Below are 14,514 nucleotides of genomic sequence, written 5' to 3'. Positions count from 1 at the left end.
TGATAGCATCGATATTGATTTTGGCTTTCACAATCCTAGTTTCTATAAAAAGTTAAAAACAAATGACTTGTCCCGCAAATAAATGAAGACAGAAACCAGGGTAAAGGTACCTTTCCCATAAGGTAAAATTTCAAAATATTCATATTTATTGAGGTAAATTATGTTCTCTCTGCGTATATTAACCTTTTTCACTGGGGACTCATAATGGGATGAGAACATGGGACAGAGACGTGGAGCATTTTCTTAAATAGAATTGGAACGAAAATGGGAGCATTTTTTTGAATAGAAATTAGGGGCGAAAGAAGGATATCCGCCTCCACGGATATCTATTGCATCCTTAACTACTATTGATATTTTAATCACATATGACATTTGTAATTTGAATTTATACGTAGGTTGCTTATACTGTTATACATAGTAAGTAGTACTTATTCTTTAATTTGTATAGAGGTAATGTTTTAAATGGTCTATAAAATTTTTAACCCGCTTTAGTTAAATTCTTTACTTTTTAAAATGACTAAATATATTCCTTACTATCAATGAGTAATAGCTCAAATGGCATAGTCTCCCCATACTCAATATGGGTTGCGGGTTCGAGTCTTCTATTTTTGGTATAAAAAATACTCTCAAAATTGGTACATATACAATTATAAAATTCTAACTCTCAAATCATTTTTATCATTTATTCCTCTTTTTCTGTTTTATGCTCTCCTTCTCCTCATCTTCATTATCTGAATTGAACCTTGTTCTTGCTATAGCATTGTCTCGATGCCATCAAATTTGCTTTTTTTTGTCTCTTTCAAGGATTTCAAGCATAGATGGAGCATTCACTTTTTCATGATTCTTTGAGAAACATGGTCCATAGTTGTGGACTAATTCCAGACACTCCTTTTCTTTCAATGACATTACATAGTTCAAACCAAATAAGTAATCTGATAGAGAATAATAAACAATATATAATACAAATTCATGATCACATATAATCAACTAAGAAGGAACATTCACTCACTTTACTTCAATTTCGTTTGATGGAGTAAGAAACAAGAAGGAATGAACTAACCTTGTTCAGAAGAAGGGTTGCATGTAGAAGTTAGTAGCAAAGAGCTGATTTCAACAACATTGAAATGGTTGCTGATTTGTATAGTTGTTCTATCATCACTCTGAAAGGCAACACTCTTGTGTACATAATCAAGAACAAAATTTAAGGCAAGAAATTTGACTTTTCAGAACAACCCCTGAAACTCATTGTGAACAACAACGGTAGAGGTAACCCATCAAGAACTCCGGCGCGTTGGGGCTGTTGAAGCCGTCGTAGATCCTCACGAACAACCAATCTTGTTCCTCCAACACCACCACGTGCACACGATCCTCTCCTGCCTTCCCCAGCGCCCATTGCACATTCCTTTCACCCTTCCCCAGCTCCGTCGATGTAGCCCTGCTCCCTTCTTCAGTCTCCGGCGGATATTCTTTCCTCCCTCCCGACGAAGTTAAGCACGGGCATCATCCAAGGCCGCATCATCTTCGAGAGCCTTCTCCAGTGGAATGCCTTCCTAAGCCTGGGGATCCCCTTCTTCCACTTCTTCTTCACGTACAACCCGTCCAGCGGCGCCAAGAAAGGAACACTAGCGCGGCGGCAGGTCTTCCCCCTTCCGTACTCAATTGGATCGAAGAGGAAGATAGCCCTTCCAAAAGGCTCACCATTGCCTCTAGGAGCTGGCTAAAGCGGGAGTGCGCTAAACGACAACGTGGCTTTGAATCCATTTACGATCCTGCTCTTGGGAGGAAAATTAGCTGCGACATCAGCGTCAAATCAGGAAACGATTTTGGAAATAGAGTTGTTGGGGCTAACGGGGGCCCGAAAATAGACTTGAAAATGGGTTCGGTGTAGGGCTGGCAATGGGTAGGGTAGAGTAGGGTTTGGACCCTACCTGCGGGTTGAAAATCTCTCAATCCTAATCCTATCCGCACCCTAAAATTCTAAATCCTATCCTATCCTACCCTATCCATAGAAATATTAAATTTTTTCAAAGAAAATCGAATTTTATACGTATTAATAACATAAAAAATAAAAAACTAATGCTTTAAATTACTAAATTAACTAACTAGTTTAGTGGTTGTTCACTTATTATAAGTCATTACATAAGAGAGGTTGTGGGTTCAACTCTTTCTTCTTTTACTATATAGAGAGATTTTTATAAAATTTGTGCTATAGAATAACGATGAAGATGAGGATAAGGATAACATGGAATAAGAAAGAAAGAATGAAGATAAAAATTTGAGTTAAATTCTTCATTGTTTATTCACGTTTATAGCAAACTGTTAAATTAGCACTTAACTACAAATTATTCATTGTTTATTCACGTTTATCTGCTTTGTCATTAAATTGGTGCTTATAGGTGTGATGTCATTAGTTGTTGTTTCTTTGCATGTGATCTTGTTTTGTGATATTTTTTTTTTGTTCTATTTCGGATGGTTCGATGTATTCTGTGCTGCTTTTTGGTCAATATCTGTCCTCACTAGCCTTTTAAATGTGCTTTGTATTATGAATGATTATGATTTTCTTTAGTATTTGGTATTGAAATTAATTAGTTTATAATAGTTTTGGTTTTTTTTTCTCCAAATTTGCTTAGTTTGCTAAATTACTTTGTATTATGAATTATTCTATTTTTTTTAGTATTTGGTATTGAAGTTTATTTGTTCAATTTATTACAATTTTTGTTCTGTAAAATTAAAAGGAAAGGAATTGATAACGTAAAAAAATTAGAATAACAAAAAAAAAATAATATTACTACTAAAGAGAGGAGAACAAAAAAATACTATGCATAATAACTCTAAAATTGACGAAAAAAATATGAAAAATTTAAGAAAAAAAATGTTAGCTAATATGACTAATATAAAATAAAAAGAGTATTTATTATTGACAGTTATATATTAATCGTATAAATAATTATTTAAAAAAAACGATTATAATTAAATAATTATAAAAAATATTTTATATTATTAATATATTAAAATTAATTTTTATAATTTTTTATTATATTCCATTATAGTTAATTTTGGTATAAATATAACGGTAATATTTTATGGGCAAAAATATTAGTTAGGATATTAAAATTGAGTCTAGTCTTAACAATAAGAAATTTAAAAAAGTCACCAAAAAAAAATAAGAAATTTAAAATTATCGCCATGAGTAATAGTTTAAATGGTATAATCTCCTCATACTCAATTAAGAGGTTGCGGGTTCGAGTCTCCTAGATAAAAAAAAAAGAAATTTAAAACTATCAAAGAAAAATAAATGATTGAAAGGACCGTTGGTGCTGAGTGGGTAACGGCTATTTCCATTTTCTCAAAGTCGAACGAAAGGTCTCCCCTCCGTTTCTCTCCCGCGAGTGCAAATTTCTTTCTCCCTCATTCCTCTCAGTCGCTCTTCTAATTCGTGAGGACTCGGCTCACTCCTTTTAACTGCACGATTCAATCCTCATCCTCTCCCTTCTCTCAATTCCAGTTCTTACTACTAGGCAAGCGACTCTTCCTTCCTTCTTTTCTTCTTTCAATTCTCTTTATCAATAAACACATAATATCTCTTTACCCATCTCTTACTATTTACCGATTCAAAACCCTATAATTTTAATTTAATTGATTTCCACTGGCACTGTTGGTCCTTACTTAGATTTTGAAATTCTATAATTGGGAATTTACCACGACTAACAATTTCACTTTTATGTGATTGTGGTTTTGCAGAACACAATGACGCTGGATAGCAGTGCCCGGACGACATCAAATGCTCCTAGCAGTAACAAGATTACGCCGCAAATCAAGATTAGAAAGCCTCCTCATCGTAAAACTTCTCCCGTCAATTGGTTCCCCCGCAAAAAAGTGGATTCTTACTTGAATAGAAAAATTAAGATGCTCCAGGTACTGTTCACTAACTATATTAATACATTTCATCTTATTTTCTACGATCAAGGTAGGGTTAATTAATTGAATTCAACTGCTATGTATATAACTATTTTCAGGAACTAGATGGTATGAATTTGACACTTGATCAGACTCTAGGCAATTCTAATCCGCATTATTCAAGAGTGCTGAGAGAGAAAATGGCAGCAAGAGAATCTGCTAATAAGGCAATATTGGCTCGAAGAGCTGCATTGGTGGAAGCTTCTTGGTGTCGTATTTTACGAGCTGCCAGGTAATGTGTGTTGTGTTGTGTTGTGTCCTCTTCTATTTTATTTTATTTTATTTTTTAGAATTTAGTCACTCCTATCTTTGTTTAGATATTTCTCCGTGATATTTTCCAGGATACCTAGTGATGATGCTGAGGCTCAACTATCTAAAGCTGAAAAGGGTGCAGTGGAAGCCTTTGAGGCAGCCCAGTCTATGGGAGTTATCATGTATGATTTGTCAAATTGCCCTAAGAAGCATTGTCGAATTGAGACATCCTCTGTTAATGGAGAAGGATCATCCACTCATATGGTTACTGCATCTTTTGAAACTGCATTTGACGTGGACAAGGAAGTAGCTGCAGCTGTCAAAACAGCATTTGTCAGGCTTGCAAATTGCCCTTCCTTTAGCACGGATGAATTCCGAGAACTGCTAAGAAAAATTAATGAAAACCCAGACGCGGATGACAAGAATCAGGACATCTCTGAGTTCTCTTCAGAGTGTGACTCTGAATCTGGATCTGAGCTTGACTTGAATATGCCACCTCCAGGGACAAGTCATGGGAACAGTAGGAGGAGGCAGTCCCTTGAAAAATTCGACAGAATAAAGCTTGTGGGCACAATGCTTGAGAGGCTAAAATGTTTGCAAGAAGATGAACTTTCTTCACTTGCCACTATAGTTGCAACTTGTGGCCTAAATGCTGCCTTGGCTCAAGATAATATCAAGCTGCACAACCCAAGCTCTGCTATTGATCATACCTCCTCTTCGATTCTTAATTTTCCAGCAAGAAGAATGTCATTGCTGGCATCAGGAAAGAAGCAAGTTGGGTGTGAAATACCAAGTCTTGACAAGTTTTTGGTTAAGCACATGACCAAACTTGAGAGAGAGATTCAGGAAGCCAAGAGTAAGAGAAGAAATGGGACAGAATCAGACAATGATAGATCTCAAAAATCTGTTGATGGAACTCTATCTGAGACAATAACTGACTTGGGAAGTATTCTTGTGAAGAATTATTCAAAATTTGAGAAGGAAATCAATAAGGCAAAGTTGGAGTTCCAAAAGGATATACCAGCAGTCCAAAGTGACATGCCAAATCGTCGAAAGGATCATGCTGAAGTACCCAGCTTGGATAAGTTCTTAGTGAAACACATCTCAAGACTGGAAAGGGAAGTTCAAGAAGCCAAAAGCAGAACAATCAATGAAGGAAAAATTGCTAAGTTAGGAGCTGATCTAGGGATTTCCAGTGGAATGGATTCAAGTTCATCTTCTGAAGCATTGGCAGGGAAAGAAAACGTAAACATAAACAAGGAGATTAGTATGAATTATGAGACACAAGAAAAACACTGCAACTTAGAGAGAAGTACATCTGTAGCTCCTTTGGATGGTGCAAATGATGTGACTGAGAACAAAGATGGCTTGGACAAGATTCTGAAAGAGCCTATACACGGATTGGAAAGAGAGAAGATGCAAGCCTTGTCCCTGGGAGGCAATGGAGAAAAATATAGAAGGAACCAAGCAGTAACTGGTGTTACAGAATGTGAGAGCCTGGATAAGATTTTAGTCAAGCATGTCTCCAGGTTAGAGAAGGAGAAAATGAGGTTCAACTCAGGGGGCGAAAGAGTACAAGTTAAAAGAGATAATAGACACATCCATTTGGATGCAAATGCTGAAGGTGGTTTGGATCAAATTTTGGTTAAACATAAATCCAAACTTGAGCGAGAAAAGATGGTGGCTTCAAAGCAAGAGGAGGAGAATCCTGTTAGTGCCTCTATGTCTCGGCGAGAAGCAAGGGAGAGGGAGTTGCTACAAGCTTGGGCAGGGTTGAGCTTAGGAAACTCTATTAAGCCTCATCTCTCTAAGCTTGAACTAGACAAGGTTAGTCCTTGTTTTTACTTGACATGTTTTTACAGGTTTTGGTTGAATTTGGAATAACTGCAGTCTTGTAGCTGCCTGCAGAAAGTACTATTTATCTGTTGTTGTTGACTGACTCGGTCAATCTTATTTGGTTTTCTTGTTTACTTCTAGGCTGCTTGGATTAAGGCAGAAGAGGAGGAAAGGAGGCAAGCAATGAAACGAATATGATGATAGGTTTGTCAACCCAAACCCATATTCATTTATTTTCTTATCGTACACGCGAACCCGTTATTCATTTATGTTCACAAAAATTTGCTTACTTCAACAGGTCAAATTTGGTTTTCATCCGTCTGGATAAGCATTCAACACCCATTGCCTTTTCATATTCAACATGCTGCTGTAGGATTACATATTTTTTGTATAGGTTTATATTTAAAAAAAAAAAAATTGAGGTATGAAATGAGTAAATGTGTTTAATTTCATTCTTTAAACAATTTGGTCCTTTTAACTTCGTGTGAGATTTTTACACTTTGTGATTCAATTTAATCCCTCTCAAATCTTATTTCCACTAAACATAAGATTCTATTTGAATTGCAGTACATGAAATCAATTGTCTTCACATGAGAAAGAATCGTTAAGCTGCCCACTGCCTATTAGATAGATTTAATTTCTTCAAATGAGAAAAGAATCTTTAAAGATGAAATACACTTATATAATTCGTAGTTCAACCAGAAAACCGGTAACTCAGTCCTCTAATTAGTTCACGACTGAGAGAAGGCTAAACCGGACGGACCTGGGTCATCATGCAAAGCTGCAGGCATAGTTTGGCTAATAGAATAGCCTAATACGCAATACCAAAAAAAAAAAAAAAAAAAAAAAAAGAATAGCCTAATACGCTTCTCGTGTTACATGCTCTATTATATTGATCAAATGATATCAATATCAATTTAAATGAATGTTTTACTATTGAATAACATTTGTTCATGCAACCGCGATCAGCTGGTGAAATCGCCAACGTAAGATCTTAACAAAATCAATTGACCATGGATATATTTGCATCCCAGAATTTTGACATTTTTTATTTAAGATAGATTTACATGCATTTTTCTAGGAAGAATGGACATATATTCTGTTGGTCACATCCACTACTCCAACGATAGAAGTGTGTCTCTATTAACAGTAGAGGCTTGTAGGTATGTTAAATCAAATACCTCACAGTAAATGCAAAAGAACCTTAACCATTAAGAAAAAATCATTAATTAATAATTTAATATATATGTTTTTACATAAAAGTCAATATTATCATTAAGTTATATAATAAAATTATATTTTTTTGGTAACTCGTGAGTAGAATGAATACCCGCGAGTTAAGAACGGATAGAATTAGGGTTGAGATATTTTTAATTCGCGAATAAAATTAGAGTTGGATCCAAATTTTATCCTAGACCTATTCGTTGCGACTCCTAATTAATAGAACTGAATTCACATTTTCTTCCATTCTGACACTGTGCAATAACTAATGTGACTCTTTGGTAATTAGATGAATTTTTTATTAATATATTTAAATTAAAATTAAGGTTGAAAACTCCTTTACTTTCATCTTTTCTTTTTCCATAACCAAAAATTAGGGAGAAATTAGAGAATTTTAATGCAGAAGATGGCTACAACTTAAAGGAAAAAGAACCCCATATTCCTCAGTTGCGCCCGTGCTTCTGGAATATGCCTTATTTTCCTTTATAATCTTCTCCACTGGCTCAACTTAAAGGAAAAAGAACCCCATATTCCTCAGCTGCGCCAATGCTTCTGGAATCTGCCTTATTTTCCTTTATAATGTTCTCCACTGGCTCAATTCCTAATGCTCATCAGCCTTGTTACCCTTCACAAACCACAAAAACCTGAATCTACTTCTCATTCTCCGATCTCTATTTAGTTTTCAAAGCTATTATGTTTCCAAAAAAGACCTGCATTTGCACTATAAAAAAAAGGAAAAAGTGAAGGTTGAGTTTTTTTTTTAATATCAATTTTAATTTAAATATATTAATAAAAAATTCATCTAATCACCAGCTGGCCACATCATTCGCGGTACAGTGTCAGAACGGAATAAAACGTGACACCTGTATAATTTTATAAGGGAGACACACTTTAATGGAGCATATGATTTATGTGTACACCCAACTCATTAAGTAATTTGTATGTAATTTTATTCACCTTAGTAATCTTTTATCTTTATATTTGTCTATTTTTTCCATTCTTTTATCAGTTTATGCCATCAGTCAACGGCATCCCTAAACGGAACGCATTAAAGCGGCCTTCCTACATGTACTTCAGTACTCCTAGTAGGGGTGTACATGGTCGGATGAAACTGGATTTAACGTGACCTAGACCCGGCCCGAAATATGTACCGGGCCCATTTATGAGACCCGAATTCGACCATAGACCCGATGAAATCTATACCCTTTCGGGTCACGACTATACTGGGTGAAAACCGGGCCATTCACATTACCTTACCTATTCTAAAATTAAAACATAACCACAATCAATACAAACAACACAATCAATACAAACAACACAAAATTAAAGTCTTATGAATTCTAAATATAAAATATTAACTTAGTCTTATAATAACTAAACAAATCAAAATATTAAAGTTTACAAAACAATAATTCCACATGAATAACCATCATCCATCCATAGCCATTAATGTTGTCAACTTGTTCCTTGTGATGTGGATGAATTAGTGAAACCTACAAAACATATAAAGTTACTCATTTTTCATATAAAAGATTATTACTTGAAATAAATAAGTTACAAAAAATAAAAATATCATAAATGTACCTTCAACAATCTTCTGACTACTATCAAATAAATCAAACTCTTGATCTCTATCTCTTTGTTTAGAAGGGCACAACCAACTTTGAGTGCATATCAAAGCTTCAGCCATTAATGGTGACAAAGAGCTACGGAAGACATCAACCACACGTCCACCAGTGCTAAAGCATGATTCAGAAGCAACAGTTGAAACTGGAATACCTAAGATGTCACGGGCTATGAGAGAAAGAATTCTGTATTTTGAAGCATTCACTTTCTACCAAGCCAATATATCAAAGTTCTCATCTTCCACAGTATCCTCGGCCAAATATCTCTCCACATCTGACTTGCTATCTGCATTAGCCTTCTCTCTTTTTTGTTTTTTCCACATATTAACTCTATTTTCATAAACGCCATTGGCACCAGCTGAGACTTTAATATTGTCATAAAAAATATCTCTAGATGAATCTTCACCATCATCCCTCCCTTTATCATCGGCAACCTATTTTTCATAAAACTTATGCAACGTGTCTAATGTGAGTTTAACAAAACCAGTCATGCTAGTAGACACTTTCGTATCATAAACATCCTCCAAACACTAACAGAGATAATCTAGTTTGTACCGAGGATCCAATACAACAGCAACAAGTAACAATGGATTAAATTTGTCAACCGGTCCCCAATATTTATCATATTTATGTTTCATGCCATGCTTCCTAACAATTCAGAATGATTTTGTCTCCAAGATGTTAATTGAGAAGCAACAGATGCAATTTCATGAAAATATTTGTTCGATGTAACATGCAAAGAAGATGAGAAACTCAAAGTTATCTCATAGAATATTCTCAAAAAGTCAATAAATAATCTAGCATGTTGCCAATCAAGTGGTGTTAGTGGACCAACTTTCTTTTTCCCCCACTGTCCTCTCCAAACCATCTAAGAAAATCAGGTTCTTGATCATAAAGTCTATCAAAAGTTTTTTCAAATTTCTCGGCATGTTCCAACATTAGATAGGTAGAATTCCACCTAGTTGGAACATCCAAGCACACAAGACTTTTAGATTCAATTAACTCGGCCTCAATGCATTCTTTAAATTTTTTAGTCCTTTGAGGAGAAGACCTACATACCTGACAGCATTTCTAATGCTTTCAATTGAAGTTTGTTGCTCTTTAATTCCCTCGTTCACTATCAAATTAAGAACATGAGCACAGTATCTCACTTGCATATACTTTCCTCCACACACCAACCCACCTCTTGCACCTAATTTCCTTTGAAGATAAGTAATAGCTCCATCATTCGAACTTGCATTATCTACTGTGATTGTGAAAACTTTTTCAATTCCCACTCTCTCAAGCATTTCTCGATTTCTCTTCCTACCGTATCACCTTTGTGGTTCTCAATTTGACAGAAATTTATAATCCTTTTTTGTAACTTCCATTCGTCATCAACAAAATGTGCAGTCAAGGTCATATAATTATAATTTTGATTTGATGTCCAGCAATCAGTTGTCAAACAAACCCGAGCACATGACTTTGTCAACCATTCTTTTAGCTTTTTCTTCTCATCTAAATACAGTTGAAAGCAATCTCTTGAGATTGTCCACCTAGATGGTACCGTAAATCTTGGTTCAAAACGATTTAACATCTTGCGAAACCTAACTCCCTCAACAACTTTAAATGGCATTTCATCTAGTACAACAAACTCAACTACAGACTTCTTACAATCTTCCAAGTTATAATCCTTAAAGGCTTTGCATAGATCCTCTTCTTCCTCAATTTTGGGCATATAGCCATGAAGTGTCCCCTTCTTCCCCGCTTTAGTAAATATCCACTTATGAGCACTCTTTAAGTGCTTATTTAGAGAATTTGTTCCATATTTAGTAGGATGACAACTGTATTTTTTCTGACAATGATTACATTTGGCCTCGTGCTTTTCCTTTGTCTCAGTCAACGGAAGTTCAGTAAAATGCTGCCAAACATAAGATTTCTTTCCCCTACGAGGAGCTTTTGGATTCTCATTGTTTGTATCCTTATCTTCTTCATTAACTTGTGGTTCAGCAGGAGTTGTGGCGGCATCAATAGCAAAAGCAGCAAGATTTTCAGCAGAAGCAGCAGGATTTTCAGCAGAAGCAACAGGATTTTGAGCTTCAATTTCCATTCTTGTACTCTCCTCAATCATAAAGATAGAAACCTTATAATAATTCATGAAGAACAAAACAATAATCAACTAAACAGTAGACTGAACAAAACAATAATCAACTAAACAAATTAGCAAAAAAATCAGTAAACACCAAATGCATCAACAATTTAACATCTCTAAATTCACAATAATCAAAGTTCACAATAATAAAGAATCAACACCCACAACCTTAATCAGAATTCTAATAATCAAAATCAACAACCACATCCCTAAATTCACACATTTTTATAATCAAATTATCAAAATCCCTAATCCCTAATCAGAATATTAATTAAATAACAAAATTAATTATTTACCTGAGAAGAAGACCGGAGAAGAGAGCAGAGCAGAAGGAGAAGGACTAGCAGAGAAGCAGGGAAGAAGATGACCGGGCCAAGCACAGATGCGACACGTCACGAGAAGCAGGGCAGCACCGTCGTCCGTCGAACGAACGACTTCGCCAGAGACTCAAGACTGGGGTAGTGGGGTGAGACTGCCTGGTGCGTGCTTGCTGGGAAGACGAGGACGGAGTAGCGGGCGACTGCGTGATGCGTGCTTGCTGCTGCTGGGAGTGCATCGTCCGTGGATGCTTGCTGGGAGACTGAGAGTGGGCCGTGGGGAGAGAAGATGAGGTCAGGGGTCACTGGGTCAGCGTCGGCTGTGGGAAGTGGCAGAGTGGAGACTGTCGAACTGGAGAGTGGGGAGTGGGGACTGAGGACTGGGCAAGTGAGGTTGAATGGCTGAGGGAGTGAGGTTGAATTTCTCAAATCTGATGCGTTAATTCCCTAGCCCCTTTCCTTTTCCCCCTGATTCAAGTATAAGCGCATAATTGAGTTACCGGGACGCCGGGCCGGGTCCGGGTGACTCGAGCCATGGCCCGGTCCCGGTTTCATTGAGTTCCAAGGTTTCATTTTTTTCTACCGGGTCAACCCCGGGTCTCTTCGGGTCCGGGTCTTCATGACCTAAATTTCATTGGGTCCGGGCTGGGTCTCAGGCGGACCGGGTCGTACTCACCCCTAACTCGTAGCAGAAACGGTTGACCGCCCAATTTCCTTTCAAATAGTTTTTTCAACTTTCCAACTGTTGAGGTTAAAAAAGCCAACCCATTCATGAAATATTATTTTTAACAGAAAATTTTTTTACCGTTATGACGACTGTCAATAACTTCAACGAAAATGTCAGTTTAGTTTTTGTTCGGTAAGTCGGGTACCGGACGGTTCGGGTTGATACTTCGGTTGATGAGAGCGGGAATCGCCTGGTTCCAGCTTGCTGGACTGGAGGAGGTGTAACCGACTTCCCGATCTCTTCGTGTGGAGGGGGTGTCACCTGCAAAGACATTCCGATGCTCTAGTCAGTCAAGTGTGCAGGCGAAAAGTGAGAGAATGGTATGTGACGTACCTTGGGGGAGGGGTAGGACCCTTCCCATATATACCGTTTCAGAGGCGGGTCCCACAAGGGCAGAACTCACCTTCCTCGAAGCTTCCCTATACAGCTGTAGTGGAGAGCTGTCTAGGACGCGTGTCCGGGTCGGTACTTGAACGCCTCGCACCCGACCGTTCGGGTCGGGTGGTTTGTGGGTCGGGTCGGCCCATGTGATGTTTAGGCCAGGCCGTAACAGTGCCCCCAATGCGCCAGCAATGATCGTGAGGGTCGTTGGTGGCGTGTTGTCTCTTCTTTCATGCGTTGTCGCCAGGTCGGCCATTCGTGGAGAGGACGTACCTCTTGCGCGCATGTCTGTTCGTTGCTAGGGATAACCGTTCGACGCCTTGTTCCTCGCGCTGAGCATTAAATGCTCATAATGGGTTATTTCAAAATCCCGCGTGCAAAGACTATTTTGCCCCTTGGCTTTTCGCACTTCTTGAGTCTGGCAATTTTAACCAGTTTTGCATTTTGTTTTCATCTCATTTCTTCTCTCCTTCCATCTCCATCTTCTTCTCTCTCGAGTTTCCCAGAGCAACATTTCTGCATCCCTGTGCATTCGCTTCCTTTCATTCTCTTTCGAATCTTCGCAACTAATCCAGGTAAGCATTCATCCTTGCTCTCTGTTTCGTGTTCATTTTTCCTCTTGCTACCAATGCTTCTGTATGCATGCTGCCTCTCTAATTTGATTTGTATGCTGGATAACCTTAGTGTTAAGTAGGTGCGTTAGGTAGGGAAGTTTACCATTCTAGGGCGCTAGTTTTAGGTTTTACTTAGGATTCTGCTTCAGCCATGCTTAATTTTAGTTGTTGAATATGCTAAATGTAGTTTCTGGGCCTTTTCTGAACTCTCGACCTCGTAGACTAATCGAGTGGTGCCCCACTGTAGGTATGCCTCGCATCGTCTCACGAGCTTCCACTTCGAGTACTGGTTACGACCCGTACACCTGGGTGACCTCTGACGTGAAAGAATCCCCAAACCAGATGGGCGAAGAGGAGCTTACCGAATTCCGCCAAGCCGGGTACTTGTGCGGAGGGACTGATGAGGAGACCAACTATGATGTTTTTGTTCCCGCCTCCGGCAAACGGCTATACGAACTCAACTTCAACTCTCCCCGGGTTGCCGATTGGATTTGGTTCTATAAGTCAATGTTCACCCAAGTGGGGGTTCACATTCCTTTTTCTTCTTTTCAAATGGCGCTCATTAACCGAATTTCTGTGGCGCCGTCACAGCTGCATCCGAATAGTTGGGCTTCTATCCGCTATTTCGAGATGGTTTGTGAATACTTAGAGCTGCCGGTGTCCATTGATGTTTTCCTTTATTTCTTCAACCTCACGAATCCTTCCAAAGAAGGGAAAGCGAGGAAAGGGTTCATGTCCTTCCGATCTGCCCAGGGTCGGAGAATTTTTGGCTTGTTCGAGGACTTTTACCATTGGTATAAGGACAAGTATTTTAAGGTGCGTCCAACGAAAGGTCGCCATCCCTTCTGGCTGTCGTTAGAGAGGGAACACCTCATCCCGACGTATTGGAGTTTCGGGGCGGGGTCCAATACCTTTATCAAGGTAACTCACCAAGGGATGTCCGCCGTGGACAAAAAGATTGCCGACGTGTTGTTGGCCATTTTTAGGAGAAACTATGTGAATCCCCACCTTCTGATGGGTGACCGGGAGGTCGCCAGAAATTATATTTGTGAGCAGTTCTAACTTGTATTCCTTGCATTACTGTTGCTTTGATTGGTTATGCCGATTTCACGACTAACTTATTTATTCATTTGTCGCAGTAGGAATGTCTGCTGAGGTGACAGGCCTTGAAGGTCTGTTCAAGACCTTTTTGGAGGAAAGCGATGAAGAGAAAGCTGACGGGAAGCCGGAGACCTCTCCCGAGAATAAGGATGATCAGGCGGTGCTTTCACCCCGTGACACCGAGATGTCGGACAAAAATTCTGATGGGGCGCGCATCTCTCCTGTTCATGAGGAGGCGGCCGGTACTGGGGATTCGACCTCCGCCCGACAAGCCGAGGAGGATGACTTGAAGGTTATACCCAATCCCAAGAGGCAGAAGTTATCCTCCAACCCTGAAGGAGTCCTCACCGTG

General features: G+C 38.5%; 1 protein-coding gene across 1 annotated transcript; it reads left to right on the top strand.

The window, feature by feature from the left end:
- Positions 1–3,362: 3,362 nt before the first annotated feature.
- Positions 3,363–6,583, top strand: LOC107643300 (myosin-2 heavy chain-like protein). Its single transcript, XM_016346903.3, has 6 exons — positions 3,363–3,518; positions 3,742–3,915; positions 4,017–4,189; positions 4,299–6,036; positions 6,187–6,249; positions 6,344–6,583. The coding sequence occupies exons 2-5, from the start codon at positions 3,748–3,750 to the stop codon at positions 6,241–6,243; spliced, it is 2,136 nt and encodes a 711-aa protein (XP_016202389.1). The 5' UTR covers positions 3,363–3,518; positions 3,742–3,747; the 3' UTR covers positions 6,244–6,249; positions 6,344–6,583.
- Positions 6,584–14,514: the final 7,931 nt, after the last annotated feature.

Source organism: Arachis ipaensis, chromosome B5, assembly GCF_059453495.1.
Source record: "Arachis ipaensis isolate K30076 ecotype BB chromosome B5, ASM5945349v1, whole genome shotgun sequence".
Taxonomy (NCBI): domain Eukaryota; kingdom Viridiplantae; phylum Streptophyta; class Magnoliopsida; order Fabales; family Fabaceae; genus Arachis; species Arachis ipaensis.
The sequence above is the reverse complement of the archived record's forward strand: the minus strand, read 5'-3'. Positions and strand labels throughout refer to the sequence as shown.

What these genes read in the sequence shown, in the direction of transcription:
- LOC107643300 (XM_016346903.3), top strand. Translation starts at nt 3,748, where the DNA reads ATGACGCTGGATAGCAGTGCCCGGACGACATCAAATGCTCCTAGCAGT. An exon ending in GAAAAATTAAGATGCTCCAG is followed by an intron (nt 3,916 to 4,016) that starts GTACTGTTCACT and finishes AACTATTTTCAG; the next exon opens with GAACTAGATGGTATGAATTT. An exon ending in CGTATTTTACGAGCTGCCAG is followed by an intron (nt 4,190 to 4,298) that starts GTAATGTGTGTT and finishes GATATTTTCCAG; the next exon opens with GATACCTAGTGATGATGCTG.